The 12,188-nt window shown below is 38.5% G+C and overlaps 1 protein-coding gene across 5 annotated transcripts in view; it reads left to right on the top strand.

Annotated features, from left to right (window-relative positions):
- The window catches only part of AGO3 (argonaute RISC catalytic component 3), a 128,505-nt gene that overhangs the window by 102,754 nt on the left and 13,563 nt on the right, over positions 1-12,188 (top strand). For all 5 annotated transcript variants that reach the window (XM_043876985.1, XM_043876986.1, XM_043876988.1 and 2 more), the window contains 6 exons: positions 152-311; positions 2,276-2,366; positions 4,252-4,446; positions 4,810-4,944; positions 7,426-7,527; positions 11,736-11,935. In XM_043876985.1, the coding sequence (XP_043732920.1) occupies positions 152-311; positions 2,276-2,366; positions 4,252-4,446; positions 4,810-4,944; positions 7,426-7,527; positions 11,736-11,935 (883 nt within the window). The remainder of the gene's footprint in view (positions 1-151; positions 312-2,275; positions 2,367-4,251; positions 4,447-4,809; positions 4,945-7,425; positions 7,528-11,735; positions 11,936-12,188) is intronic.

The following is a 12,188-nucleotide window of genomic DNA, read 5'->3' as shown; positions in this document are numbered from 1 at the left end:
TATAAATTTTAATTACATTGTTTTAGTATTGGTATAATTTGGGGTGTCCTGTAATACCATGATATATTTCACAGGGGAAACATACAAAGCAGCGTAATGGTCAGGAAAATTTGACCTTTTTTAACTAGAGGTGTTTGTATTTGTTTCCTAGCGGAGGTGAAACGTGTCGGAGATACACTTTTGGGTATGGCTACACAATGTGTTCAAGTCAAGAATGTAATAAAAACATCCCCTCAAACTCTCTCAAACCTGTGCCTGAAGATAAATGTTAAACTTGGAGGGATCAATAATATTCTTGTACCTCATCAAAGGTAAGATAAGCTAATCACCTAATAAGATATTCATTTTTTTCCATTAGTTTTCACACCTTAATTTTTCTACGTATTGCCATACCTAAGACCTATGTAAGAGACAACTTTGATGATTCCTGCTGTGGGAGAGAAGTAGAAGTTTCAGCAAAAAGTAAAGAGTTTTGATTGGCAAAATTTAAGAGACTGCTTTATGAAAAATCCCATTTTCATTTAGTACGCAAAGTTCCTCAGCTCTCGCTAGAAAGTATTGAGAACTTTATTTTTCAGATGCATCCAGCTTGTAAAACTTTTTCATTGTTTGATAGTCACCTTCTTCTTTTTTTCTTTTTTGGCTGCGCTGGGTCTTCGTCAGGTGGGCTTTCTCTAGTTGCATCGAATGGGGGCTACTCTTTGTTGTGGTGCTTGGGCTTCTCCTTGCGGTGGCTTCTCGTGCTGCGGAGCGCAGGCTGTGTGTGCGTGGGCTTCAGTAGTTGCAGCACGTTGGCTCCGTCGTTGCAGCTCCTGGGCGCTAGAGCGAAGGCTCGGTAGTTGTTGCACATGGGCTTAGTTGCTCTGCGACATGTGGAATTTTCGAACCCATGTCCCCTGCATTGGCAGGTGGATTCTTATCCACTGCACCACCGGGGAAGTCCAGTAGTCATCTTCAAGCTGGTGTCATGAGGCTACTCACCTAGAAAGTGAGGGGAGCCTTTCTTCCTCCTTTAGGAACTTCGGGTGGGGTTGGGGGAGAAGTGAAGTGAAGTGAAAGTTGCTCAGTCATGTCTGACTCTTTGCGACCCCATGGACTACACAGTCCATGGAATTCTTCAGACCAGAAGAGTGGGTAGCTGTTCCCTTCTCCAGGGGATCTTCCCAACTCAGGGATCCTCCCACATTGCAAGTGGATTCTTTACCAGCTGAGCCACCAGGGAAGCCCAGGGGTTAGGGGAGGGGACATGAGGGGACATGTCAATTAACTAAATCAGATAAATAAGTCATGTCAACTGCTGGGGTCAGTGGGACAACAGATGTTACTGTTACATCGCCAACGTGTCTAGGAGCTCTTAGGAAGGATGAGACATGATGACCTAGAAATAGGGTGCTGGGGAAGAGACATAATGTTATTTGGAGAATTAAACAATAGGTTTCCTTGTAATAGTTAAAGCAACTAGGGCTCTAAAATGTTAAATGTCTTGTTGACACAAAAGCTCTTTTTTTTCTGTTTTTCCATACTGTCTCTATTTCCCCTCCCTATTAAATATATATGATATTCATAAGTAAGATGAATATAGAATGTTATCAAGCCCAAGAACTAAGAGAAATAGTCATTTGACTTTCAAGAATACAACTTTAAAATAAAATGAACCACTAGCTACTTGATGACTATTAAATATATGTTACTCAAATTTTATACTTTTGTTTAAGGGCAGGGAAGTAGTAGACTCCCTTAATCCCTTCTAGTGTGGTTTAATGATTCTTTATCTCCTTTCAAGATTACATTGGCTTAAAATGTAAGTAGATTAAAGAAAAGTCAAGTCAAGTCACTCAGTCGTGCATGACTCTTTGAGACCCCATGGACTATAGCCTACCAGGCTCTTCTGTCCATGGGATTTTCCAGGCAAGAGTACTGGAGTGGGTTGCCATTTCCTTCTCCAGGGGATCTTCCCTACCCAGGGATCGAACCCGGGTCTCCAGCATTGCAGATAGACACTTTACCATCTGAGCCACCAGGAAACCCAGATTAAAGAAAAGTTGATTTAAATTGACAGATTAATATGAGGAAATTTTGTCATTTTATGCCTATTATGAAGAATGCTAGCAGCAACTGCCCTTTACAACCACCAGCACAGCTGCTTAAGGCAGAAATTGTCTAAAAAGGATCTTCTCTGTGCTGTGCCAACAACTTGCAGTTGTGCTGCCCTAGTGTGAAACAGATAAAAGCATAATGAAAAATTTATCTAACTCTTGTTAAAAATGTGTTTAAGACCTTCTGTGTTCCAGCAACCAGTGATCTTTTTGGGAGCAGATGTCACTCATCCGCCAGCTGGTGATGGGAAGAAGCCTTCTATTGCTGCTGTGAGTATTGGGCAGGTTTATCTTATCTCAAGTTTACATGAAGATCAACATTTTGGTTTTAACTTTCTGAATTTTAATGACATTTTCTTTGACATAAACTTTTGTAAATATATATAAAGTTTTAAAAATACATTTGTAAAAAAAATAATATTAAAAAAAATAAAAATACATTTGTGAAGTTTTACAGATATATGTATCTTTATGTAGATCTATCCAGAACCAACTTTCAAATGTTGTTTGGATTTTTTAAAAGAATGATTATTCTCTAGTTCGGAGGCTACAGGTTCCATATATATCTATTAGATCAAGTTTATTAATTGTATTACTCAACTCTTCCATGTCCTACACAGAAATTTGTCTGTCTGGCCTCTCCATAATTGCATATTTTCAGTTACTTTTTATAATTCAAAGAGTTTATGTATTTCAGTCTTGTCTTTGTTACAGAAAGATGCATCATATACAAGTTTGGTGCATTGCTTTTTTTTTTTTTTTCAGTATAAAATATCTTTCACCTTTGTCCAGATTAATACTTTGCACTTGAATTCTTTAACACTGCTCCTCTTAACATCTGCCTCTTCTATCTCTTGCCTACCTTTATTTATTTTTTAATTTTCATTTTTAGTTGTTCTGGGTCTTCGTTGTTGCAAAGGCTTTTCTCTAGTTGCAGTGAGTGGGGGCTACTCGCTAACTGCAATGCATGCTCTGCAACAGACAACAATATTAAGACACAGAAAGAAAAAATTAAGATAGCTATTCTCAAAACCAATATTAACTTCTCCAGTGACCAGATACAAAGCATAAATACAACACAATAAGGCTGAGTATAGAGTCAGGCCTTTTTATCTAGGGCATTGCAGTAAGAGAGGAAAAATTCTTTTAAAATTTAGGAAGCATAACAGTTCTTAAAGTGAAAGTGTAAGAAAGTGAAAGTCACTAGGTCATGTCTGACTCTTTACAATCCATGGAATTCTCCAGGCCAGAATACTGGAGCGGGTGGCTGTTCCCTTCTTCAGGGGATCTTCACCAACCCAGTGATTGAACCCAGGTCTCCCACATTGCCGATGGATTCTTTACCAGCTGAGCCACCAGGGAAGCCTGAGAATGCTGGAGTGGCTAGCCTACCCTTCTTCAGGGGATCTTCCCTACTGAGAATCGAACCAGGGTCTCCTGCATTGCAGATGGATTCTTTACCAACTGAGCTATCAGGGAAGCCCCCCAAAAAGGATGCCAAAATCATCTGAGTATGACTTTTGGGGTGGCTTGCTAAACTGTAAGAGAAATCAGGTGTTTGAATGGTGGTGGTTTAGTTGCTAAATCGTGTCTGACTCTTGGAGACCCCATGGACTGTAGCCTGCCAGGCTTCTCTGTCCATGAAAGTTTCTAGGCAAGAATACTGGAGTGGGTTGCCATTTCCTTCTCCAGGGGATCTTCCCCATCCAGGGATCGAACCTGGGTCTCCTGCATTGTAGGAGGATTCTTTACCAACTGAGCTACCAGGGAAGCACAGGTGTTTGAATGGATCCTCTTTTTTACTTTTCTTCTTCCTCTTCTTCTCTTTATATACATCTTTTTGTCTTTCTATCTTTACTAATATTTAGGTTTACCAGCAACATCTGTAAACTAGAATTAAATTGTTAAATGTAAAGTGCAGCCTACTTAGAGGAAAATAGTTTTCGACCCTAGACTGGGTCTTTTATTCTGTTCTTCACTGGAATTGTCTGTTTTCATTACTTTCAAAATGAACAGTGATTGTTAAAGTTACAGTAAAATACACATTTAAATGAAATCTAGGTACTTCTTTTCCAACTTTTTATGGTAAAATTCATATTCATACACTTTTGATTACCTTAATTTCCATTTTTTTTTTTTACTTCTTCCAACCTAGGTTGTAGGTAGTATGGATGCCCACCCAAGCAGATACTGTGCCACCGTCAGAGTTCAGAGACCCCGACAGGAGATCATCCAGGACCTCGCCTCCATGGTCCGAGAACTTCTCATTCAGTTTTATAAGTCAACTCGGTTCAAGCCTACTCGTATCATCTTCTATCGGGATGGTGTTTCAGAGGGGCAGTTCAGGCAGGTTGGTTGCCTGGGCTTCTCCCATACTATGGTTATGTCAGGTACTGTATTTATAATGTAGTGTCTAGTTCTGAAGTTAGGATCCTTAATTAAGTTGAAAGCTCCTACAGTCAAATTTTGACCCTTCTTTAGATTTTCCCTTTTAAAGTGTTTATTGCGAATGTGTAAGCCTTGATCGGTAAGACCATGCCCTGGTAGCAGTCAGGATGAAATAAAGAAGTATAAAAAAAAAAAAGAAAGAAATAAAGAAGTATAGTTAGCTATAAGTTAATGAGTTAAGAAACTGAGTCTAAATCAGTATCTTACTTTGAAGTTTGTATAGAATGACTGACTCTATCAAATCTTCCCATTTCATCTTCTCTAGGTATTATATTATGAACTCCTAGCAATTCGAGAAGCCTGCATCAGTTTGGAGAAAGACTATCAACCTGGAATAACCTACATTGTAGTTCAGAAGAGACACCACACTCGACTGTTTTGTGCTGATAGAACTGAAAGGGTAATCTTGCATCTGTTGGAACACTTTTTGTCTCAAGCAAAGGTTAAATCGTGTGGTTCATAGAGCACTTAACAAAGGCTCTTTGCCAACAGCAGGATTTCTAACATATGGTAGTAAGTTACAACAAAACAGCTTGATTATGAGTATAGAAGCATCAAAACAGGATAATTTTTTTAACCTCCTAGAATTTCTAGGAGCACTCCAAATGTTCAGAATCCCACTATATGTTTTTGTTGCTGTGAAGAACCTTAGAGTTGTTTTTCTTTTTTTTGGAGTTTTAAAATTATTCTTTTTATTCATATTTTCCCTCAGTGTTCAGAAGAAAAAAGTTACATCCTAGTTTCAAAATCTCTTGTAAAAATTAATTTTACAAATGAGGGACATTCTAGAGTGATTAGTGAAAATTCATGCAAGCTAACTTTCATTTCCAGTGCTTTGCCTCCATCTTTCAAACCTTAGAGCAGAGAAATCAGAATTGCAAGGGTTAGTGTCCTCTTGGGGAGAGGGATCATTAGAAAAGACTGAGAAAGCGAGGAGTGTGTCTTGTCTTTGGTATATATTTTGATACCTGGTCTTTGATTGCACTCATTGTATAACTTTGGGCAAATAACTTAAAATCTCTGTGCCTGTTTTTTTCTAAACAAATTTTGGATAGCATTAATATTTTCCTTATTTTGGGTTTTTGAAAGAATTTTTAAAAATTAAAACATGTTAATATACTTAGAATGGTGCTTGGCAGATGCCGAGCATTCAGTGGAAGTTAACTAGTTGTAGGATGGTGGTGATGGTGGTTGTGATGGAGAAAGAGGGCATGATGACGGGCACTGTTCTGGATCTTTTTTATAAGTTTAACTCATTTAGTCCTCACAAACAACACTATGAGGTACTTTATTATTATTATCCCCATTTTTCACAGGAGGAAACTGTGGCACATGGAGGTTAAATAACCTCCCAAGGTCGCAAAGCTAGTAATGGGTAGAGCTGGGACTCAAATTAGGCAATCTTTTAAGGCAGTCTGGCTCCAGGGTGCACTTAATACTGTCCTTTACCACATCTCTCGCAGCAGTAATGGTAGTTTTATTTTGGCCTCCATGTTGTTCAAGTCCTTTGCCGCAAATTACTAGCTACATTTCTATACCTAGGAAACCAAAGCTTTCTTCAGAAGTTGGATTAGGAAAATCTAAGTTAGATTTAAAGATTTCTTGCAACTGGTGTTTAATCGTGCCTTTCCTTCATTTATTTGCTTCTCTTTCACCTTTGCTTTCAGTACCTCCTAATCATAATAGATGAGAGATAATTATAAATGAGGAAATAGGCACAGCATTTATAATAGGAATTATAAATGAGGAAAGGAAAACACTGTGTCCTAGATTTCATGACTAGAAACTCGGTGGCGCTGTGATACAAACCCAGGCATTCTGCTGCCCCTGTAAATAAGAGTAAAGCTTTTTATATATGTATTTATTAGGAGATCTGTGTGTTAAGAATAGGCATAATTTAGTAAGATTATGAACTACTTCCTTTGTTTTGTGACTTGGTGAAGGCTAGCTGGCTGCCCCGCAAGGCTGTAACTCAAGCCCCCACCTGGTGGCGGTCCTTCACACAGCAGAAGGAATATCTGAGTCAGTAGGATAGTTTCTGATTTGTTAGCCTTATAAACCTCCACTTATAATTAATGATTTTAAATGTGTTAGGGATAAGGAGGTAGAGGTAAGTATATATATGCATTTTAAATTGTTTTGTTAGGAGCCTTTCATTATCAGGAATCTGTACCTGTTTCATTCACATCATGTATTACTTAGAGACAATCATGGTGTCTGTTTCCTTATGAGATGTTGAAACTGCTAATATGAAATAAAAGATACAGGGCCTTTGTAGTCATTTCCGTGTTTGACTGTCAGTTCTGGCCTTTACTGTATGCTACTGGGAAAGTTACTTTATATTCCTGAGCCATAGTTTGCCCCAAAATGGAAATAATGCTTAACTTGCAGGATTATCAGAATTAAAAATAATGTATGGAAAATCCTGACATATAAATAACTACCAAATGGTGACTCTAGTTGATGTTGTTGTCAGCATCCTTTCACTCTAAAAATATAGGGTTCTCTGAGAAAAATGCTAATTTTCATAAGAATTACACATTCAGAGAACCTGCTGTGCATGGATGTTATAAATTGGAGCACTTAAAGTTACTTCCTAAAAAAATTTTTTTAAGTCTTCAACCCATATTGGGATCAACTACCAGCTAAGCATCCATAGAGATGAATAAAACTTTGTTAATCATCTCTCACTTTAGCAACTTTTAAGAATAGGAACTAGGACTAGAATAAGGTCTGCTCTTAATGCCTTCTCAAGTATTATTTCAAGCTGGAAGTAGTGAAGCATGGGATCGGCCTGTGTATTTATATCTTTTTACAAGTGCCTTCAGATACATTCTTTACCTTTGTCTTGTTTGTTTAAATTTTGACCAAATGAATCTAGGTCGGAAGAAGTGGCAATATCCCAGCTGGAACAACGGTCGACACAGACATTACACACCCGTATGAGTTTGATTTTTACCTCTGTAGTCATGCTGGGATACAGGTAAGCCCAGACTTTGTGTGAAGTGATTCAATTCAGGAGCTTCCATTCTTCTGTATCTCAGAAAAAGGAGAAAGAAATATTCTTTTTCACACTTCAGATTGTTAGGTGAAACTCTCAGTAACTAAATCGTATTCCCTTTTTCACATTAAGAAGGACTTATTTCTATGAAAATACCAGAATATGAGTAGTTTAATAGAAGTCATCTCCCGAAGCTGGGTCTTTAATTTAATGTAACCTTTTAATTTAATGTAATCCTTTGATGTATTCTTTTTGATGATAATACATAATTTGACACATACATAATAATACATAATAATTTGATAATAATACAAAGTTTTCATAGAAAACTTTGATGTTTATTGGCAGATATTGAGCATGTGAGAGAGTTTAGTTGTAGAATTAGAAACTTTTAAGTTTCAGTTAAATAACTTTTTAAGTCTTTTCTTATTTTCAGAAAATCTTTTTTTTGTCAGTTTGTTAGCTATACTTAGTAGCACAAAAGCTGTAATTCAGTGCTTCTCAAACTGCTCAGCAACAGAGGGTGAATCCACATTCCCACGATGTCTGAGAGATTGTAGCCCTAAACTATGTTAGTTTACTTGCTATTGATTAAAGTAGAAACTTCAGGAAGGTACGCCTAACTGTATATCTTAAAGCTTTATGTGTTCCACATACAATAACCCCAGTTTCACTCTTAGGGCTTTAAAGTTATTGTCCCATTCATTTATATATGTCCTTATATCTGCTCCTCTTTACAATCAGTGTGGTACATTTTTATGGTGGGTTGTAACAGCCAACAAATCAAAGTTAAAAGTACCTTCTGAGCTAATATCTGTATCATTTGAGTACGTATTTTAACCTTCTATTTCCCTCCATGTATCCGAACACTACTGCTGTAACTTCTTAATAAATATAACATAGGGGAGAAAAAGATTCTCTGTTCATGTAAATTTTAGAAATGCTGATTTAAAAAGTGGGGGGGTTTTCGTTTTGTTTTTTTACTTTAGAACTTTTGGATGCTATTCACATGCAAATGGTTATTATGAATTTTCAAGACAGGACTATATCTCCAATGTATTTAACCAGAAGCTTTAGGGACCAGTATTTTGAGGGGACACCAAATTGAAAATTCACTCTAGTCAGCAAATAACCAGGAATATTTCACAGGGACCGAAGACCATTCTTTACATGTCTTCCCAGATTTATTAGAATTTCAAACTTCTCTGAGATCAAAAAGAGGAGTCTTGGGACGTCCTTGGCAGTCCAGTGGTTAAGACTCCATGCTTCCACTGCAGTGGGCGCAGATCTGATCCCTGGTTGGGGAACTAAGGCCCCCCGTGCTGCAGAGCATGTCCACAAAGAAAAAGAAGAATGTTCTCTCCATACCCACGTTGTTGGGAGTTTTCATTATAAATGGACGTTGGATTTTGTCAAACGCTTTTTCTGCCTCTATTGAAATGATCATATGATTTTTATCCTTAATTTTGTTAATGTGGTCAAATCACATTGACTGATTTGCAGATATTGATCCATCCTCACAACCTAGAATAAATCTGGGCTTCCCTGGTGACTCAGACTATAAAAAAAAAATCTGCCCACAATGTGGGAGACCTAGGTTCAATCCCTGGGTTGGAGAGATCCCCTGGAGAAGGGAACAGCTACCCACTCCAGTATTCTTGCCTGGAGAATTCTATGGACAGAGGAGCCTGGCAGGCTAATAGGGTAGCAAAGAGTTGAACACAACTGAATGACTTTCACTTTCAATCATGGTTTATGATCCTTTTAATGTATTGTTGAATTTGATTTGCTAATATTTTGTTGAGGATTTTTGTGTCTGTGCTCATCAGGGATATTGACTTGTAATTCTTTTGTTGAGACATCCTTGTCTGGTTTTGGTGGAAGGGTGATGCTAGCTAACTCTGTAAAATGAGTTTAGAAGAGTTTCCTCCTCTTTTATTTTTTGGAAGTTTGAGGAGGATTGCTGTTAATTCTTCCTTGAATGTTTAGTAAAATTCACCAGGAAAACTATCTGGTCCTGGACTTTTATTTGTTGGGAGATTTTTGATTACTAGTCATCAAAATCACTTTGATTCAATCACTAGTAATCAATCTGTTCAGATTTTCTATTTTCTGCTCCATCATGATTCTATTTCTAACCCATCTTCCATATTACTGCTGACATTATTGATACTTTATAAACCCCCAGTCTTTATCACATCTAAAATCTTTCCTAAACAAAGCTGTGCAGTGCTTTCCCTGCTGCCTACAGATAAAAGTTCAAATTCCTAAGCATATCATTCAGTCTCATTCCAGATATTCATTGCAATTCCATTTTTCCCCCCGTAGGCTCCGTATTCTCTTCATCTTAGTTGATTAGCTGTTCCCTAAATCTGCCATGGAGTTTGATGCCCCCTGTGTTTTGTTAAGGCTGTTCATTCTCTCTCGTGTCTGCTCAGCCCACCCACCCCCAAAAGGCCAAATATCCCTCATTCCCCTCTTGGTGAAGAACCTTCAGGGCTCACTCACAATTACTTCCTTTGGTATTCTTATACAGGACTAAGTACCAGTAATACTGTAACCACTTATTGGTTCTGTAGTTGTAGATGCTGTGTTTGCATTACTCCTCTACTGAATTATGTTTCCCAAGAGAGGACGAACTTTTGGCTTTGCTTGCTTTGTTTTTCTTTGCAATTCGCAGTCTGTAGCATAGTAACTAACATATAGGTGCTCAGTTAAATGTTCTGGGTTTTAAAAAGCATATAACATACAATGTACCGTTGTAGCTATTTTTCAAGTGTATGGTTCTGTGGCATTAAGTAATTCACATCATTGTGCAGCCATACCACCTTCTACCTCTGGAACTTTTTCATTTTCCCAGACACTCTGTACTCATTAAATACTAACTCCCTGTAGCTCAGCTGGTAAAGAATCCACCTGCAATATAGGACACCCCATTTCCATTCCTGAGTCGGGAGCATCCACTGGAGAAGGGATAGGCTACCCACTCCAGTATTCTTGGGCTTCCCTGGTGGCTCAGCTGGTAAAGAATCCACCTGCAATGTGGGAGACCTAGCTTCAGTCCCTGGGTTGGAAAAATCCCCTGGAGAAGAGAAAGGCTACCCACTCCATAGTGGAATGCTACTGGAGAATTCCATGGACTGTATGGTCCATGGGTTGCGAAGAGTCAGACACGACTGAGCAACTTTCACTTTCAGTTTTCCCCATTCCCACCTCCCTCCAACCCATGATGATCACCATTCTACTTTCTGTCTCCTGTGAATTTCACTGTTTCAGGTACCTCATATAAATGAATTGTACAATATTTGTACTTTTGTGACTGGTTTTAACATAACATCATGAAGGTTTAAGGCTTCCCAGGTGGCGCAGTGGTAAAGAATTCGCCTACCAGTGCAGGAGACACAAGAGATGCGGGTTCAATCCCTGGATCAGGAAGATTCCCCTCGAGAAGGAAATGGCAACCCATTCCAGTATTCTTGCCTGGAAAATCCCATGGACAGAGGAGTTTGGCGGGCTACAGTTATTGGGGTCACAAAGAGTGGGACATGACTGAGCATACACATACACACATGTTAGGAACATAAGCTTTAGAAACAGAAAAGTTGACCTTTATCACTTAAATATAAAGGACTGTGCCTTGGAAACATCAGGTTTCATCCACGTTACAGTATGTGGCAGATTTTTCTTCCTTTTTCAGACTGAATAGTATTCCATTATCTATCTATCTATCTATCTATATATACACACACTACCCTTTATTTTATTATTATTTTTAAAATTTATATATTTGTTACTTTTTATCTTTTTGGCCACACCATGCAGCATGTGGGATCTTAGTTCCCAGAACAGGGATTGAACCCGTGCCCCCTGCATTGGAAGCATGGAGCCTTAACCACTGGACCACCTGGGAAACCCCACACGCTACCCTTTATTATACATTCAGCCATCAGTAGATACTTGAATTGTGTCCACCTCCTAGCTATTGAGAATGATGCTACCTTGAACCCAGGTGTGCAAAGATCTGTCCGAGTCCCTGTTTTTACTTCTTTTGGATATATACCCAGAATCAGCTAAATGTGTTTTTTTTTTCCCACTGGATTATTAAACTAGTATTTTGTTAATGTACAAAGCTATGGTAAATATTTTTTAGAAGTTTGGAAATCAGCAGACTATTCCATTGCCTCCTGTAGGGTACCAGCCGACCTTCACACTATCATGTTTTATGGGATGATAACTGCTTTACTGCAGATGAACTTCAGCTGCTGACGTACCAGCTCTGCCACACTTACGTGCGCTGTACACGATCTGTTTCTATTCCTGCACCAGCGTATTATGCTCACCTGGTGGCATTTAGAGCCAGATATCATCTCGTGGACAAAGAACATGACAGGTAATATAGAAGCGTAACAAGCACAGATTCTCAGCCAAATCCAAATATGCTCTGTGTGTTAGGATTTTCTTGGGAAATGTCTTTTAAGTGTTTATGTGTAAGTGAGCATATATGTGCCTCTCTATTTGCCATAAAGTACTGCCACTTAGGATTAACATTCCACAGGCCATTAAAAGAGTCAGTGAGTCAAATAAAAAGCACTGAGAGAACTAGCTGTCCAAGGTGAGGTTTCCTATTAAGGTGTGCAGTCTAG

This window comes from Cervus elaphus, chromosome 20 (assembly GCF_910594005.1).
Source record: "Cervus elaphus chromosome 20, mCerEla1.1, whole genome shotgun sequence".
Classification (NCBI taxonomy): domain Eukaryota; kingdom Metazoa; phylum Chordata; class Mammalia; order Artiodactyla; family Cervidae; genus Cervus; species Cervus elaphus.
Note: the sequence above shows the minus strand (reverse complement) of the source record. Positions and strands in the feature narration are given on the sequence as shown.